Source organism: Salarias fasciatus, chromosome 9 (assembly GCF_902148845.1).
Source record: "Salarias fasciatus chromosome 9, fSalaFa1.1, whole genome shotgun sequence".
NCBI lineage: Eukaryota > Metazoa > Chordata > Actinopteri > Blenniiformes > Blenniidae > Salarias > Salarias fasciatus.
The window spans coordinates 4,604,348-4,623,838 of NC_043753.1; the positions used below are offsets into that span (position 1 = coordinate 4,604,348).

General features: G+C 43.7%; 1 protein-coding gene across 1 annotated transcript in view; it reads right to left on the reverse strand.

Moving 5' to 3' along the window:
* Nucleotides 1-9,396, reverse strand: part of LOC115393921 (NACHT, LRR and PYD domains-containing protein 3-like) — a gene marked incomplete at its 5' end in the record, with an annotated part of 41,928 nt that extends 32,532 nt beyond the window's left edge. The window contains 3 exons of the mRNA XM_030099029.1: nt 338-520; nt 790-963; nt 7,844-9,396. Coding sequence (XP_029954889.1) covers nt 338-520; nt 790-963; nt 7,844-9,396 — 1,910 coding nt within the window. The remainder of the gene's footprint in view (nt 1-337; nt 521-789; nt 964-7,843) is intronic.
* Between the last annotated feature and the right edge of the window lie 10,095 nt (nt 9,397-19,491).

Consider the following 19,491-nt stretch of genomic DNA (forward strand, 5'->3'; position numbering starts at 1 on the left):
ATATTTAGGCTTCATTCCCCCACACTCTTAATTATTATTCATTAATAATTCAAGCAATTATTCATTATTGTATGTTATTTTACAGATTTTCTTACGAGGGCCATGTTTGACACTTTGTTTTGCACATTTTTTGTTTATGTTTTATTTTATTCATCTTTAATTTGCTCGATATATAAAACTTGAAAAAAAGCATGTGTACAGATGTGATTTCTTGTAAGTGCCAGAATGTTTTGTGAACTTACTCATTAAAATAGATGAAACAAAATTATTATTGAGACTGATTTGATCAGTGTCAACACAACTTTCACACAACACAAACTCAAACATGGAGTCTGACCCCAGAGTCTCCAGACTGCAGAGTGGACTCTCCAGAAAACCACACAGCTGCTCAACTCCTGAATCCTGCAGCTGGTTCTCACTCAGGTCCAGAAGTTTCAGATGTTTCAGGAGGGAGGGGTTGGACTTCAGAGCTGAGACCAGAGAAGAACAGCTGATCTTTGACAAACTGCAGCTCCTCAACCTGAATAAAGAGAGAAAGAAGTGAGATTAGAGGACAAAGTCTGATGTTGAAGTCATTGAGAGCTGAAGAAGGTTCAGACTGGAAGAGTTTAGAAATGTAAAGTCCAAACAGCTGAAGCCTCCAGGAGGAGAAGAGCTCTCATCAACATGCTGATCACTAACATGCTGCAGAGCTCAGTCCACTCTCTGTCCCTCCAACATCTGGAATCCTCCTAAACTCCTCTCAGTCATTTGACTTCAACAGATTCTAACTTCAGACAGTGAACTGACCTCAGAGTCTCCAGGTTACAGTTTGGACTCTCCAGTCCAGAACACAGAATCTTCACTGATGAATCCTGCAGCTTGTTGTATCTCAGGTCCAGAAGTTTCAGATGGGAGGGGTCAGACTTCAGAGCTGAGGAGATCACTTCACAGTGAGAATCAGAGAGTCCACAGTCAGAAAGTCTGTAATGAGACACAGAGAGGACAGGACGTTATGAGAGAGGACACTTTGTTGGACTGTTTGACATCAGAGCTTCAGATCTTCTTCTCTGGTTTGACTTTGGCTTCATGTGGACATGAAGGAGAGAACATGGAGTTCTGGAGTCATGGAGCAGTGAAGACTGACGGGCCGCAGGTGGAGCAGAGGTTAGTGCCTCAGAGCAGGAAGGTTGTGGGTCTGAATCTAATACTGTGTGTGTGTGTGTGTGTGTGTGTGTGTGTGTGTGTGTGTGTGTGTGTTTCTTTCTCTGGTTTAAAAATGTTCAAATCAAAAGTCTTCAATCAAAATGATCATCTGTGGTCATTTTCTGGATTCTTCTAATAATCAGAGCTCATGAAGAGATATAAACCGTCACGGAGCTCTGATCTTCATCAAGTATGATCAGTGCATCCAGAGCCTGACACACAGTGCTGAGCCACGTTTCTTCAGGACAGATCATTGACAGGACTTGACAGGAACATTTTCAGCTCCTTGCTGACTTGAACTTGGCAGAGGTGAAGTTTAGAGCCAATGCTTTGGTTGATTATAAGAGAAAAATTTAATTTCCTTCACCCTCTCCACTTCTACATCCTCTATTACTGGGCTACTCAACCCGCGGCCCGCGGGCCGCATGCGGCCCGCATGCTGTAACGGTGCGGCCCACGGCTGATTGTAAGCAGTGAAAAAAAAAATCTACTTTTAATGAGGAAAAAACGTTTCTGATATGCGGACACCAGAGGGCAGTGTGTTTGACCTCCTGACAGCAGGCAGATAAGTGTTGCAACTGTGGGGCTGTACCAGCTGGTGGCGGTAATGCGCCAATAGGCTGTTTGCTCACTGCCAAAAACAAAAGACTCGAAGAAGACCGATCACAGTGGAGTTCATGGCTGCCACCGGTAAAGTTAAACTAAAGTTATGCGATGAACACAGGAAATTTCAACCGTCGTGGGGGGAAGAATTTGCTTTTCTGGAAGTAAATAACAAGCCAGTGTGCCTTCTTTGCCTAAAACCGTCCATTCCTAAACGAGCGAATCTTCAGCGTCGCCGCGACAGCTGTCAGGAATTTATTACAGTAGGACTGCACCACTCAACCTGTGACAACACTGCCACTGTTCTGTCACTGAGACACTTCCGAAAGTTTTGTTTTTCTTATTATAAATCCTACGTGTATTGGACTTTGCTAAGAAATGTGATACATCGTCCTGATTCCAAGTGAGTGTAATAGTTTTAGCTTTGACCTCTTCTGTAGGGCTGCCTGTTGGGCACAGTTTCTGTGAGTAATGCACACCTGTGTGTTTTTCTTCTGTCATTTGGTTACATTGTTCTCCAAAAAGTAGGTCACCTGTAGATGTTTGTATGCTTTACAATGATTGGTTTTTTGCCACCGGTGATCTTTTTTGTGATGCACAAGATTTAATTTTTACTTCATTTATTTTTTGCAGGAGTAGGCCAATTATTTTTATAAAGAATCCCTTAATTTATTTACCTTTTTGTGGAAAAAGACCTGCTTTTTTGTTGTAATTTAGTGAATTTCTCAAACGCATTGCTTGAAAAATATTTTAAAAACTTAAAAAAAAATACTTATGTTTTGTTACAAAAAATGCTAATATGTGTAGTAAGTATATTCATATTTTGTGAATAAAGCCTCATTTTTTAATTTGATATCTGACTTTTTTTAAATGTCATGCCATTTCACCTTTTTGCTTTTTATTGGAAATGCAGAAAACAGCCACAAATAGATCTATAAGGCTTAGTGTAATGTATTTTCAACAAAGTCTTATTTTAGTTTTGCAAAAGACTAATGTAGTTGTCTTTCTATTGTAATGCATTTAAAATTTCATTATTGAATATTACTTACATTATTTAAATGTCTTTTACATAATTCAGTCATATAAATGAGCAAACTTAGGTTGCGGCCCACGCAAACAGAGATGTTTTTCTATGTGGCCCTGGAGCAATGGTAAGTTGAGTAGCCCTGCTCTATTATAACTCCAATGTCCTTGTTCCCTTTACAGGAACCAAACAAAATGAAAATAGTTAATGATACTTTATCTGCATCAAATCATTTTTTCAATTGATCTATTTCTGACATTTCCTTTGTGAGTTGTTCCAGGTTCTCCGCTGTTCAAAATATATTTGTATCATCAGCAAATAAATTAAAATGAAGTGTTGTGGAGATCTTGAAGATGTCATTTATATACAGGACTGTCTCAGAAAATTTGAATATTGTGATAAAGTTCTTTATTTCCTGAAATGCAATTAAAAAAAAAAAGTCATACATTCTGGATTCATTACAAATCAACTGAGATATTTCAAGCCTTTTATTATTTTAATATTGCTGATTATGGCTTACAGCTTCAGAAAACTCAAAAATCCTATCTCAAAATATTAGAATATTTCCTCAGACCAAGTAAAAAAACAAAATTATAACAGCAAAACAAAATCAAACATTTGAAAATGTCCATTAATGCACTCAGTACTTGGTTGGGAATCCTTTTGCACGAATTACTGCATCAATGCGGCGTGGCATGGAGGCAGTCAGCCTGTGGCATTGCTGAGGTGTTATGGATGCCCAGGATGCTTCAATAGCGGCCTTTAGCTCATTTGCATTGTTGGGTCTGGTGTCTTTCAGCTTCTTCTTGACAATACCCCACGAATTCTCAATGGGGTTCAGGTCAGGGGAATTGGCAGGCCGATCGAGGACAGTAATGCCATGGTCAGTACAGCAGTTACTGGTGGTTTTGGCACTGTGGGCAGGTGCCAGATCATGCTGGAAAATGAAATCATCATCTCCATTAGGGCTGTCGCGGTAAACCGGTATTGACGATAATCGTGGTAATAAAAAATGAAATTTCAATATCGTGCTCAAAATGCGCACATGATAATATCGTAAAGAGGATCTAGTGCCACTTGAAACGTGTATTTTCAAAATCCGCTCCTGTTCTTCCGCCCTGCTTCGTCTCCCTCCTGCAGCCCCTCTCCCCCTCCCCTCACATGTAAACACAGCAGCGGTAGCAGCACGGCTCCTAGCTAGCGTGGCTCCCAGTTAGCGAGCGTCACGAGTGAACTAAACATGTCGGCGGTGGCCGACAGCGACAGCAAGACGCTCGATCCTGACCCGAAAAACGTGTGTTCAGCAGCACTGACTGCACGTTGATGCAAGCCGGGTAGCAGTGGGGCCCCATTAGGTAGGTTCCAGACGTGTCATTGTAATGTGTCCGGGGGGGGGGGGGGGGGGGGGGTTCAAGTTGTGTCGCTGATATCCGCCGCCTTCTCCGCCGGCCCCCTTCTCGCAACTAACCGGTGAGTACTCGGAAAAGGGCCCCATGCGGGTGATTTTCGACACGTTGTCGTTGCAGCGTCTAGTGTAGCGCCTTAAATCTGTCATTGAAATTGACTGCTGTCAGCCGTCCCTCGGGGCCCCCTTCAGCTCGGGGCCCTAGCCAGTAGCGGCGTCTCTGGCTGGAGAGAAGCAGCTGCTGCTCATTCCGCCTCCATTTAAACAAACAAACAAACAAAAGTTCTCGGCAGTGTGGTGATGGTACAGGATTTCACCCCAACAGGGCCCGTGGGTTTTCATAACCCACCAACCCTACGTAAACTACGCCTCTGCTGTGGATCCTCTGTTAATCAGTTCATCAGATTTGAATTAGTTGAGTGTAACTACACTTTCTGTATGCAGTTGTACAGTCACTGTTTTCATATTGTTTCAACACCTCATTTGACAGGTATTCTGAATGTAATTCATCTGGGAAAAGAGAGAAAACAAAAATAAAATTAAAGATGAATCTAAATGTTTGTTCCATTATTAGTTAAATTGTTGCTGATATCGTGATAATATCGTTATCGTGATATTTTTTACCCAAGATAATCGTCAACAGAAAATTTGATATCGTGACAGCCCTAATCTCCATAGAGCTTTTCAGCAGAAGGAAGCATGTCGTGCTCTAAAATCTCTCGGTACACAGCTGCATTGACTCTGGACTTGATGAGACACAGTGGACCAACACCAGCAGCTGACATGGCCCCAAACCATCGCTGACTGTGGGAACTTCACACTGGATTTCAAGCAACTTGGATTTTGCTCCTCTCCAGCCTTTCTCCAGACTCTGGCGCCTTGACTTCCAAATGAAATACAAAACTTGCTTTGGTCTGAAAAGAGGACTTTGGACCACTCTTCAACTGTCCAGTGCTTCTTTTCCACAGCCCAAGTCAGACGCTTTTTCCGTTGTCTTGAGTTCAGAAGTGGCTTGACCATGGGAATACGGCTATTGTAGCCCATTTCCCGGACACGTCTGTGAACAGTGGCTTTTGATACCTGGACTCCAGCTTCAGTCCACTGTCTTTGAAGCTCCCCCAAATTCTGGAAGCGGCTCTTCTTCACAATGCTGTTCAGCCTGCGGTCATCTCTCTTGGTTGTGCAGCGTTTCCTGCCACATTTCTCCCTTCCAACAGACTTTTTGTGAATGTGCTTTGAACCTGCACTCTGTGAACAGCCTGCTCTTTGAGAAATGTCTTTTTGTGTCTTACCCTCCTGATGGAGGGTGTCAATAATGGTCCTCTGGACAGCAGTCAGATCAGCAGTCTTCCCCATACTTGTGATTTAGTTTACTGAACCAAGCTGAGTGTTTTTCAAGGCTCAGGAAACACTTGCAGGTGTTTTGAGTTATTTAGACGATTCAAGTGATTAGTTAAATAGCCTACTAGTATACTTTTTCATGATATTCTAATATTTTGAGATAGGATTTTTGAGTTTTCTAAAACTGTAAGCCATAATCAGCAATATTGAAATAATAAAAGGCTTGAAATATTTCAGTTGATTTGTAATGAATCCAGAATGTATGACATTTTTGTTTTTTTAATTGCATTTCAGAAAATAAAGAACTTTATCACAATATTCTAATTTTCTGAGACAGTCCTGTATATTAGAACCTGGTGATCCATAAATGCAGCTCACTGTCACTTTCTTTTCTTTTCCATGTAGATTTCAACTGTAATGCATTCACACACTTCCTTGCTGTTGTGATTTTTCGCACCACTTTATGCATTAGTTTTAGTTTTGTGTCCACATAAATGGCTTCTCCTCCACCAGGCTTCCCCTCTCTGTTCAAGTAGTTGTTCAGTAGTTAATTCTGGTTCATTTATTTCTTTGACAGATGTGAGGACGAGATTTATTAACTGTATTTTAAAATGTTTTTCAGGGGACATAAAGTGTTTGTGGTATCTATGGCAATATATAATAGAGCCAATATCTTTGAAAGACATCGTTATCAAGACCATGAAACAAAATCAGTCTGCAAACACGATCCAAATCCAGAATTAATTTTCAATGTATAAATAACCAAAAGAGGCTCTTCTCCATTGAACATTAATAACATTTGGTGAAACAAAAAGAGGTACAAGAAATTAATTCATAAAAAATTCTGACAAACATGAATTCATGAATGGAATGAATGTCATGAGTATTTACAAATCGACACATGGACAGTTAAATCATCATGAAGAAGAATTCAGGTGACTTTATGAGTGATTGTTCGAAAACTGTGCAGCTTTGTGCTTCATTTAATAAAGCACGGTCTCTTCAGTCAGCTCCATTTGACTGACCTCTGCTGACCTCTGGTTTACCTGGGAATGCCAAGGTAAACCAGGGAAATCTGACCAATCACAGAAGACTTTGCAGGCCACCCAGCCCAAGAAAGTTAACGCCCAACCAGGGTGCCGGGGTCGCAAACTTTCTTCTGCCAGAAGCTCCTGTGTGAACAAAATCGTTTGGCCACAATGAGTTATCTTTCATTTGGTGGAAAAAAGGAGAAACTTTCAACCCAAAGAACACCTTCCTCACTGATAAACATGGTGGAGGGAACTGAATGCTCTGGGGGGTTCAGCCAGTGGACCAGGGAACCTGATCACAGTGAACTGCTCCATGAAAAAAGAGCAACACATCAAGATTCTGAACAACAACATCAGACAGTCTGCAGAGGAACCTGGCCATGGGCTCCAGTGGACATTTCAACACAAAAACAACCCAAAAATCTCAGTAAAAAGTGGTGAATAAATGGTGAGAGGACCAAAACATGAAGGTTTTGCAGCGGCCCACCAGAGTCCTGACTGGAATCTAACTGAGATTCTGTGAAGAAGCTAAAGATCAGAGTGATGGAAAGACCCTCCAAACAGAAAGAGTTGGAGCTCACTGCTGAAAATGAATGGAGGAAAAAACCCAGTGGAGACATGCAACAAGCTGCTCAGCAATTCCAGGGAGAGTTTGATTGCTGTAATAGCTAAGAGAGGATTTTATATTGATTATTGAGAAGGGGATGGATCATTTTGGACATGCCACTTTTTGTTCAAATCCAAGTTAAAGCTGAGAAATATTTTTTCCACCACAGAGCATCTTGTACATCATCTTATTAACTTCTGGAAGAAGCCTGAGTCATTTCTAGTCAGGAAAAAAAGACACTTGCTGGTTGAATTAAAAGTAACTTTCAGCCAAAATTTGCCTGCAGGATGAACAATTTTGGAGTTACATATATCTTCATCCACAGGACATCATGCAAACTAAAACACTGCAGTACATACACCAGGCCTTTAGGTGGCGCTGTAACTCTACCACAGAAATACACTAAGAAGACATGGCAGCACGTTCAGCTTGTCTTCTGGTCTTATTAAACCAAACAGCATCAGGAGCTTCTGCAGCACGATCAACTTCTCTGGTTGAACAAGCTGATCGACATATTTTGTTCTCCAGGACGATCAGACAGGCCTGAATATGGAGCCCTGATTTAGGAACATCTCCTCAGAGGAACTACAGGAACTACTTTCTACAAACATCACTGAGACACTGATCATGATGACATGTGGACTCACTCAGCCTTCCTGCAGTTCCTCACAGCTGGGATCAGTCTCCGTCGTCCCTCCTCTGATGTGTTGTACTTCTTCAGGTCCAACTCCTCCAGGACCTGGTCTGACATCTGCAGCATGTAGGCCAGAGCTGAGCAGTGGATCTCAGAGAGTTTCTCTGATCTGTTCTCTGACTTCAGGAACTTCTGGATGTCCTGATGGACTGAGAGGTCCTTCATCTCCATCAGACAGTGGAAGATGTTGATGCTTCTGTCAGGAGACATTTCATCACTGTTGATCTCCTTCAGGTTCTGGATGACTCTCTGGATGGTTTCTGGACTGATCTCTGTCCGACCCAGCAGACCTTTTAAGAGTCTCTGGTTGGATTTCAGAGAGAGGCCATGAAGGAAGCGGACAAACAGGTCCAGGTTGCCGTTCTGTCTTCTGAGGGATTTCTGCAGGACTTTCTTCAGGAACTCATCCAGAGATGGGAAAGAACCATCAAATCCAAAGACCTTGAACACTTTTCCAGAAAGAGTCTTTGGTTCCCAGTCCTCTCTCAGGAAGGTCTTCAGTTCGTCTGTCTTCCTGTTGGTGAAACAGTGGATCATGAAGACTGCAGCCAGAAACTCCTGAACACTCAGATGGACAAAGCTGTAGACGGCTTTCTGGAAGATCACAGACTCTCTTTTGAAGATCTGAGTACAAACTCCAGAGAACAGCGAGGCCTCAGTCACATCCAGACCACACTGCTCCAGGTCTTCTTGGTAGAACAGGATGTTTCCTTTCTCCAGATGTTCAAAGGCCATCCTGCCCATCTTCAGAAGAAGCTCCCTGTCAGCCTCCGTCAGCTCCTGTGGACCCGTCTCAGGTCCTTCATGGTACTTGAGCTTCTTCCTGTGTGTCTGAACCAGCACAAAGTGGGAGTACATGTCAGTCAGGGTCTGGGGCAGCTCTCCTCTCTGCTCGCTGCTCAACATGTGCTCCAGAACTGTAGCAGTGATCCAGCAGAAGACTGGGATTCCACACATGATGTGGAGGCTCCTGGAGGTCTGGATGTGGGAGATGATTCTGCTGCTCAGCTCCTCGTCACTCAGCCTCCTCCTGAAGTACTCCTCCTTCTGGGCGTCAGTGAAGCCTCGCACTTCTGTCAGTCTGTCCACACATGATGGAGGGATCTGATTGGCCGCTGCAGGTCTGGAAGTGATCCAGACCCGAGCCGAGGGCAGCAGATTCCCCCGGATGAGGTTAGTGAGCAGCAGGCTGACTGAAGACTGCTGGGAGACGTCAACCAGCCGCCGTTTGCTGCTGAAGTCCAGAGAAAGTCTGCTTTCATCCAGACCGTCAAAGATGAACAGCAGCTTGCAGACAGCCAGCTCCTCTGCCGTCAGCTTCTGGAGCGCCGGATGGAAAACATGGAGCAGCGTGAGAAGACTGTACGGCCGCTCTCTGATCAGGTTCAGCTCCCTGAAGGAGAGAACAACCAGCACACTGACATCCTGGTTCTCCAGGCCCTCGGCCCAGTCCAGAGTGAACTTGTGCACCGAGAAGGTTTTTCCGCTGCCGGCCACGCCGCTGGTCACAACCACTCGGATGTGTCTGAGCTGCTGGGCCGAGGCTTTGAAGATGTCCTGAACCCTGATGGCAGTGTGATGGAGGCTCTCCTTCCTGGAAGCTGTCTCCAGCTGCTTCAGCTCAGGTTCCCTCTGAAGCTCCTCACTGAGTCCCTCTGTGATGTGGAGCTCAGTGTAGATCCTGTTGAGGAGGCTTCCTCCTCCTGCTTCATCACTTCCTTCAGTCACACGTTCACATCTCCTCCTCAGACTCTTCTTATGTTCTTCTAGAAGCTGCTGCAGTCCTGATGAAGAACCCTGGTCCTGCTGCTCCTCACAGACATCACTGCTCTTCTTCTCTCTGTGGACACCAAGAAACATTTACTCTGAGCAACACGACACACAGCAGAGACACAAAGATCCAGCTTCAACTCTCACACTGATTCAGAATAAAGAACTGAATCTGAACGTCAGCAAAACATCTCTCACTCTGGTTTGGAGGAAACAACAGGAAACAAAGAGTTTCTTACTTTGTGTCTGAAGGTCCAGGTTCAACACTGAAGTCTGGTGGATCACCTTTGGACCGGTCACTCTTCAGAGACAACCTGCTGGATCCTGAAGACTCTGCTGAGCATCTGCTCCTGTGAACAACACACAGACACGGCTGAGCGGACCTGACACGCCGACATCTGGCCCTTCTCAAACCCCTGAACCACTCATGGACCTGATTCTTCCCCAGAGCATCATCCTTGTAGGCTTGCTGCAACAAGCTGAGTGTTTCTGCTGCTGTTTTTTCCAGCAAAAAGCAGAATTTAATGTTTGCGCGCTGCTCTGGCTTCCCAGTCAATGTCATTTTGGAAAAAATCTCAGACCGCCTCTGCACTCTGTTGCTATAAATAGCGCCTGACAGGCGTCAGTGTAACTCTCGGAGCTCAGATTTTTCATAGATGTGCATGAGGTTTACCTGCAGCACATCTGACAGCCAGAAGTCGGAACTCATTATTATTATTGTTTTCTGACCAAATTCCGGTTTGTTTTGGGTACCCCCTCGTATTAATTGATTTAGTGGGGCTTCGGTTTATTCAGGTATATTGTTAGTTAATAATAATAATTTCAACAAAATCGTTAACTGTTGAGGCCTGTTTCTTTTGTCAGGTTATTTGTCAGTTTGTGTCAGTCTGTTTCACCCCTCATGTGCAGAAGACTGGTCTGATCAACCAGGATTTAAGTCAATCAATCAGTCAATCAATTTATGTTTGTACAGCCCAGTATCACAACAACAGTTGCCTCAGAGGCTTCAAGATGTTACACTGGTTGGTAAAAATAAAAACAGTGAATAAGCATAATGTTAATATGTCAAATTCACAGTAACGAGACAAAACGAAGCAACAAAACGAAGGCCAGGGACCTTCCTGGCTGAAGAAAGGTTAAATTAAAAAATCGTGATGGTGACTCCCTCTGGTTTTCTCTCTGTGATGTTTATTAATCTGCTTCAACTCTCACAGAATAAAGAACTGAATCTGAACGTCAGCAAAACATCTCTCACTCTGGTTTGGAGGAAACAACAGGAAACAAAGAGTTTCTTACTTTGTGTCTGAAGGTCCAGGTTCAACACTGAAGTTTGGTGGAAAACCTTTGTACCGGTCACTCTTCAGAGACAACCTGCTGGATCCTGAAGACTCTGCTGTGTATCTGCTCCTGTAAACACCACACACACACACACACACACACACGCACACAGTAATTATTTACCATAAAATAACAATGTACTCAAAATAACAATTTAATAAAACTACTAAAAGTAACCAACTGCCTGCGGTAATCCATACTTTTAGGAATTTAATACTGATAACCAAATGTAAAACCCAACACAGACATGCAAAACTGAAAAGTTCTGACATTTTTGTCATGTATATCTGTGAATAAATTATTTTCTTGTCCAGGACTCCCTGGAAAAAGAGGTTTTAATCTCAATGGGACCTTCCTGGCTGAAGAAAGGTTAAATCAAAAAATCGTGATGGTGACTCCCTCTGGTTTTCTCTCTGTGATGTTTATTAATCTGTCATTAGAACGACTGAACCAAATCTTTGTCTTTCAGTGAAGGTTTCAGTATTTGGCCGCAGGAGTTTGTGGTCTCGGTGTGTGAGGCTGAAATGAAAACCTGCTGTGTGTTTTGCTTGGAACTGATCTGTTCGTCCCTGTCAATGACCAAAATGTCTGAAGGGTTCCAGTCAGTCGTGTGTTTAAGTTTCCGACTCGTAAAACGTTCATCTTTATCACTTTGGTCGAATTTCTGGCGTCTTGTTAAATTGCAAAACTTTCCCTGTATGTGCGTGGTTGCTACGTGCACGGTGCAGTGCACACGTATTGTCAGTGTTACAGTGGAAAATAAACCACAGATCCCTAAACTCCCCAGCATCTCCACTGAGAGACGGAACTTCCAACAAAAAACCCTCAGGCACCGCCACTGTTTCTGTCCCTGAGAAAATGTTAAAACTGACATGAATTTAAACCCTGTTGCATCAAATTCAGCAAATAACAAAACATGCATAAAATTAAAGCTTTGAATCACTTAGGACCAAATATTCCTCAATCTTCATTGCTGCAGTCACAGATTAACTTTTGTTCCATGTTTTACGGCCTGCAGATAAAGAAGTGTGCAGTTATAAACGTTTTACTTTATCAACACGCAGCTGAACTTTGAACTCAGTCTCACCTCCAGAAGCACATTTTAATGGTTGTGTCTGTTCAAAGGTTCCAGACCAGCCTCACCATGAACGCCTGCTCCATGAGCTCGGTGATCATGCAGCGTGGAGACGTTCACACTGAGAGAAGCTCACTTTGAGCCAACAGAAACACTGAGAGCTGCATCTCTTCTTGTGTTTGGTGTCTTTGTGGATTCTGTACCTGGACTCTGCAGGAGCAGCTGGCGTCTCGTCCCTGTCCACAGACTCTGCTCTGTCCTCCTCTTCACCCACATCACTCATCTTCAGTCAGGCTGAGAGAGAATCAGGACAAACCTGTTCAAGAGGCACAGATCATTTCTTTTGACGTCCACGGAGAAAAAACTCAGTCACTCTTTGACATTAGAAGACAAAAACTGGACAAACTCTCACCTGGTTCTCCTCCTCTGACACCGCTGACTGGAAGTCGTCCTCTGGACTTCTTGGTTTCCTGGTTGGACTCTTGTCCTCAGAGACATAATTGTACCTGGATCACCTGAACACAGCTGCTCCTCCTCCTTTATGCTGACAGGAAATCTGAGACGTGTCCTCCAGTTCTCTGACTGAGGCTGGACTTTAAGGCTAAACATTAACTTTTTGAAAACTTCCAGAGTCCAACTCCACCAACGGGGACTCTGCTCCTGGTTTATTGTTGCCACTTTATTCCTTTATTGTTTTATCGTTTTCAATAAAGACAATAAATGAAGTAGAGCTGAGACTGTGTCTCCTGTCTGAGCAGCTCAGCCTCCATCTGATATACGTTGTTAATATTTAGGTAAATTTGTGCAATAACTGATAGAATCTTGTTGTCATGTTCAGCAGTGGAAGAGCAGAATAACTGTGACAACTTCTTTACCTCACAGGCCCTCGGCCTGCAGCTGCTGATAAGAAAGCAGTGCATGATGGGAACAGTACAGAAGAATAAACCTTTTTATAATCACAATATGAAGGTGTTGATCATCTTGACAATAAACACTGATTTTGCTGAACAGATATTTACATAAAGTTTAAAGCTGGGGTTGGCGATCTTGGAAAACTAGCGTTAGCATGCAGCATCTCCCCAAGGCTCCGCCCAGCTCCCACCCCATTGGAGGAGCTCCCGTTGGGAGCGGAGACGCGGAGACGTTCGTAGCGCGCGCCGTCACTTCTACGTCCAGTGCGTTCCTGGCGTAACCTGTCCTCAGCGCTTCGTTTCTTCGTTTTTCTTTATTTGCACTACGCCAAGGAAAGGCACACTCACCGGTAAGTAAACCCCCAAACATTCGTCTCCGCCATTCTGCAACGACGCTCCGTCCTTCTGCACGCGCACTGAATCAGGGTCAGTGCACGCCATTGACATGTACGCGCAGGGGGCAGGTCGAACAGTGAAGGGATTTTATTGGTTTAAAACAAGGTGTCCCCTCAAGACTACTGGTTGCTGTTTTTCCCGTTTTACTCCTGCTGTAGATAGCGGATATTTTACAAACTACTTTAAAAACACGCTATGAATATCTTCTCATCGGGTCATAACTGGAGGAATGTGGGGAGAGTGGTGAAGACAGCAGGAAAACAAAAAGTCCTCGGGACTTCTCTCTCCTGCATCCAAGACATCGCACAGAAGCGATGCATATCCCGAGCCTCAAACATCAGCAGTGACTCCCCGCCATGGACTGTTCTCCCTGACGGCCTCTGGACGGAGGTTCTGCAGCATTTGGTGAAAGACGACTCGGTTCTGCAACAACAGCTGCAACAAAATTGCGTTCTGTAGACAACTGTGCATACTGGAATGACAAGAAAGGTTTTCTAAATCTAAGTCTCAGTCAGTGTAACTGTCTGAGAGACACTTTCTCTGAAATTTAATTGAAATGTGATTTTTACATTTTCTCATAATGTCATGAATTTATCAATCCATGGTCATTAAAAACTGATTTAAATATACGACCTTCCTCATTACCAGAGTTCAAACATCACACCTGTGGCATTATGGGGTGGAGCAGTACAGCAGCTGAGCATCATGGGTACAGAGCAGAGCGCCAACATGGCGACATACAGCCGAAAAATACTAATATCCTGCACAGTTCAGCAGGTGAACACAAGAACTTTCATTTTAGAGACTTGTTATGTCTTTATGTTTGGAGCTTTCATGGTGTCTGTGGAGGAAGAGAGATGGAATAAAACTGAAAAACACAGTTCAGGGAAACCTGTCTTGCTCAAGGACTCTTCGGCACATGGACAGGGGGAGGTGGAGAATAAAACCAACACTTTACAATTAAATGCATTAATTGATGAAGTCCAGAAATTACACACTCTGATCTCACTATGATCCCCATTTGCAGAAGTGATGGAGCCAAGTTTGAATCACTCTACTGACCAGATTTTATCTACAAAAATTTTTTTGCACAAATATATATTTATGAGCTGCATAATAATCATGAATAAATAAACTGTAACTCATATTTTACCCCTGAAAAGCTTGCAGGCATTTAGTTTCTTTATATTCTGGCACTAAACATGTTAATGAAACTCTCCCAGCTCCTGATGTCCACTGCAAAGGACGTCAGACTGAAAAAAATCCATTCAATAATTTACATAATATATTTTCAAAATAACTCCAAATACTTTACTAGTAGAAGTTAAAACTGTAATGAGAACCAGTTTGTCTGCAGCTTCAAAAGAAATGTATCGATCCTCCACCAGTCACATTCACGTGTTCATTCACACTCTTTCATACCTGCTCTCTTGAAGCTGGTCTGAGGTTTAAAGCTGGTTTGTCTGCGTTGTCGATCAATCTCCTCCTCGAACTGGACGACAGTTTGTTCAAACACGGTGAATATTTCTCCAGCAGCAGCAGTCAGTCGCTCGTTGATAAACTCTCTCAAAGCCTGAACTGAAGTCATTGTTGCTGCAGGAGATGAAATGTTTCCTCTGAGAGACACAACAACACAGCAGAGAGCTGCTGCTTCTTCTCTCCATGTGTTGGAGGCTCTTCTTCTTCTTCTTCTTGTGGAGTTTTACTGGCGGTTGGCAAACAACTTTGAGGTGCACTGCCGCCACCAACTGATAAGGAGTGTGAACATGGAACAGCTAAACTAAATCTGAATAAGGAAAGATAAACTTAAATCCGACGGACTAAACCCATATCAATCAAAAACTGAAATAAAACTTTAAAACTACGGTTACTCGGATGCTGTTGTAAAAGTTCTATTAAATTAAATTCCATGTTGAGATTGCAGATGCTGTCTAACATATTCTTCCGTTCAGAATCATATTGCTCACATTCCATGAATATGTGTTCTATTGTTTCTGGCTGTCCACAATAATCACAATTGCCTGAAATGTGTTTTCCAATCTTGAACAATGAAATATTTAATCCTGTATGCCCAAACCTTAACCTAGAGCAAACTGAATCAAACCTCCTATTTCCACATGTGCTCCTCATTGGCCCCACCTTCCCCTTAACCCTGTGGAACCACCGACCTCTTCTCTCTCTGTCCCATTCAGCCTGCCACTTCTCCTTAATTTTTAACTTAGCAATTGACTTTGCCTCCATCTTACTCAAGTTCATCTCAACATCCACCATAGATTTCCTAACCGATTGCTTTGCATGGTTATCCGCAGACTCATTCCCTCTGACCCCTATGTGTGCCGGAACCCAGAGGAACACCACCACTAGTCCCATCCCGATCACTCTGTACAATGCCTGTCGAAGTTCAATTAGAAGATCTGGTCTACTATCTGAATGACCACTTTTCAAACTGAGTAATACTGAACTTGAATCTGTGCATACTACTGCTCGCAGTGGTCGGTTCTCCTCAATCCATTCGATTGCTAACAAAATTGCCAACATTTCCCCCGTGTACACTGACACAAAATCACTAATCCTTTTCCCAATTTTAACATTAAACTCTGGAATTACAACAGCCACTCCCAATTTACCATTCACAATTTTGGAAGCATCAGTATATATTTGAACATGCCCCAAGTAGCTGCCTATATGTTTTTGAACTGAATGCCTATTACATACAAAATCTTTATCATGTTTTCTTTCCATCAGAGAATCATCTATATTGGCCTCAGGACAGACCCACGGAGGAAAGGTTGGCAAAGGAAACACTGGACTAATCTGGATATCTCCTACCTGAAATTCTGCAGCAGACCGCAGGATATTCCACCCAAAACTCTTTGTCTGACTCTTCTCTTTCTCCCAACACGGCTCAAGAACCCCGAGTGTAGGATGATCACGCTTTTGCCCTTGTAAATTAAACAAATACGTTAATGACAGTTGTTTCCTTCGTAAGTCAAGAGGCAACTGATCCATTTCAACTTGTAGTGCTGCCGTCGGGGTAGACTTAAAAGCCCCTGTGCATAATCTCAATGCTCGAGCTTGAACAACATCCAACTTTTTCAGATTTGTAACAGCCGCAGATCCATATACAACACTCCCATAGTCTAGCGTGGACCTAACCATTCCTGTATAAACTGCACTTAATGCCTTCCTATCAGCTCCCCAGTCATTTCCAGCTAGACACTGCATTACATTAACAACTTTTTTACACTTATCTACAACCTTTTTAATATGAGTAACCCATGTTATCCTCTCATCAAACCAGACCCCCAAATACTTAAAACTGCTTACTCTTTCCAGCTCTTGATTATAAAGTTTTAATTTAACATCTCCTACAATTTTTTTCCTTGTAAAAACCATAGTTTTGGTTTTCTCAACCGAAAATTTAAAGCCCCATTTGTATGACCACTCCTCTATCCTATCAACAGCTCCTTGTAGTTTCTTTACCAAAAAATCAATGTTCCTCCCCCTACTCCATATTGCTCCATCATCAGCGAAAAGTGAAAACCCCATACCATGATCCAGGTGCTTAAAAACATCATTTATTAAGACTGAAAACAATAATGGACTGACTATACTTCCCTGAGGGGTACCATTTTCAACCTCGAATACTTTAGAATACTTGTCACCAATTCGTACTTGAATTTTCCTCCCCGTTAAAAAATCTCTTATCCATCTGAACATTCTTCCACATACTCCCATTTTTCTTAGCTTAATAAGAAGTCCATCCACCCACATCATATCATAAGCTTTCTCAATATCAAAGAAAACTGCCACCACAGTTTCTTTATTGACTTGCGCTTTACGGATCTCATGCTCTAGACAAACAACTGGGTCCATTGAAGTCCTGCCCCTTCTAAATCCACTCTGGTAATTTGCAAGGAATCCTTTACTTTCCATATAATACATCAGTCTACTATTCACCATTTTCTCCATAGCTTTACAAACATTAGAAGTCAGTGCAATTGGCCTATAACTATCAGGCTTTGTGGGATCTTTTCCTGGTTTACAAATAGGAATCACCACAGCTGATTTCCAGTCCTTTGGAATATTCCCTTCGCTCCAAACTTTATTATATAGCTCCAGCAAAACCTCTTTCGACTTCTCACTGAGATGTTCTAACATAGTATAACTCGCATCATCCTTGCCTGGTGCCGATTTTTTTGCTGTTCTTAGGGCAAGATTAAGCTCTGCTTTAGTAAAAGGCATGTTTAGCAAGTCATCTTGATCTTCTTCAATCATGAGCAGCTCTCTATATTGATCTACTGTAGATTCCCTCCCAGACTTGCCGAGTTCATTAATATTTCCTGAACTATGAATTCTAGCAAATGCCTCTACGATTAAATCTGCTATAAGCTGATCCTCCATTGCCACTATCACTCCATTATCAATTACAGGATAAGTAAAACTTTTCTTAACACCATTCATTCGCTTTATCATTGTCCATATCCTGTCAACTCGAGTTCTATTTCATCCCTACTGACTGCCAGAGGCGGTGCATAAAGCACTGAATGATCATCCTTTCGCATACGCAGGTCGAGAATTAATGACAACAAAGTCACACGTGACCTCCCGGTGGCTGACGTGAGTCTATATAGCCACGTCACACCGGAAGCTCAGTCCCTTTAAACCTTCTCGCGCGCAGGTTGGTTGGGTCTGGTGGTGAGCATTTGAGCTTAACTCCACTTACGATTGATGTGCTGTTTGTGACTGATAGCCCTGCGACTGGGTAAGTCAGAGCTGCGAGGTTGCTCGCCCTCTAAGGGCTGCACAAGCAGCACTCCATCTCCTCTTTTTCTTCTTTCCCGTAAACCGGGTATCGTTTATCGCCGTGTCTTTTAGACGGTTGTTTTCTGTTGTAACAGCCCACCGTGTGGTGCGCGCTGCTCTGATTTATTGCCTGTGCGGCTTAATTGTTAATTTGTTGATTAGGAGGCGTTACTTCGCCCCGTTGTTATTGAAGACGGCTGTCTGTCAGCTCGTGTTTTCTGTCTGATTATGATTCATATACTGTCTCTTCAGTTGTTGAAGGAAGGAAGTTGATAATAATAATTGAATTAAAAACACAAAAAAAAAAAAAAAAACAAGAAGAAAAACCAACTGCAGGATTGTTTTCCCTCATTGTGAGCCTGTTGCAAATCGCACGTGGCGTTCTCTGCTCGACCCGGTTTGTGACCCCGCGCTCGGACATTCAGGAGTCACTAGTGGCGTTCTCTGCTCGACCTGACTCTGTAGTTGCTTTTCTGAACACTGAGTTTCTTAGTGGGTAGGACAGCTGAAGGTTTTTCTTTTTGACGCCATGTTGGAGCAGCTGTGTTGCAGACTCTGCTTGGCAGCACTCCAACCTGAGGATGGCCATGATTTGTGTCCCCCCTGCCTGGGTGTGGACCACCTACGGGAGGCCCTCCAGGGCACAGACTGCCCGAGTTGCTTCATTATGCCGCATTCCGTGAAGGTTGCACGGTTGGCTGAGTTTGAGGGTCGCCCGGAGGGGGATCCCACATCTATGGTGTTGCCTGCTGGACAGTCACGGACGCGGACGCACTCTTCTTCGGAGGCACTAGTGCGTCCGAGGAAGAGGCGCAGGAAGGAGGACCCCGGGGACGGGTTGTCTGGTAGAGTGGAAAACCTTTCATCGGAATTGGCGCAGATGAAGGCGATGCTCCAGGACCTTCAGGCCGACACAGGACGCCATGCGACGGTTCAGCAGGACCATGATTTGGCATCGCACGAGGACGTGATCTCGGTGGCGGCGTCGGACACTCAATTTAGGAGTGATTTCGATGAGCTGAGCTCCCGAGTTTCTGAGTCCGGGTCCCACACCTCTGCGGGCTCCCGGGGCACTGGAGATGTGTCTGTGGCCGTGGCTATTCGGACGGCTCTCACCCGCCTGCAGTTGGATGTCCCCACGTCAAACCAAGTCCGCTCCAGCGCGTTCTTCCGACGCCAGACGGCAGCTGAGTCCTTTGCGGTCCCGCCATCAGAGGAATACGTTAAGGAGCTGCATGCGTGTTGGACGGATAACAAGGCATTTTCCAGGCCCACCACGGATGGGCGGGCCTTAGCAGCGATGCA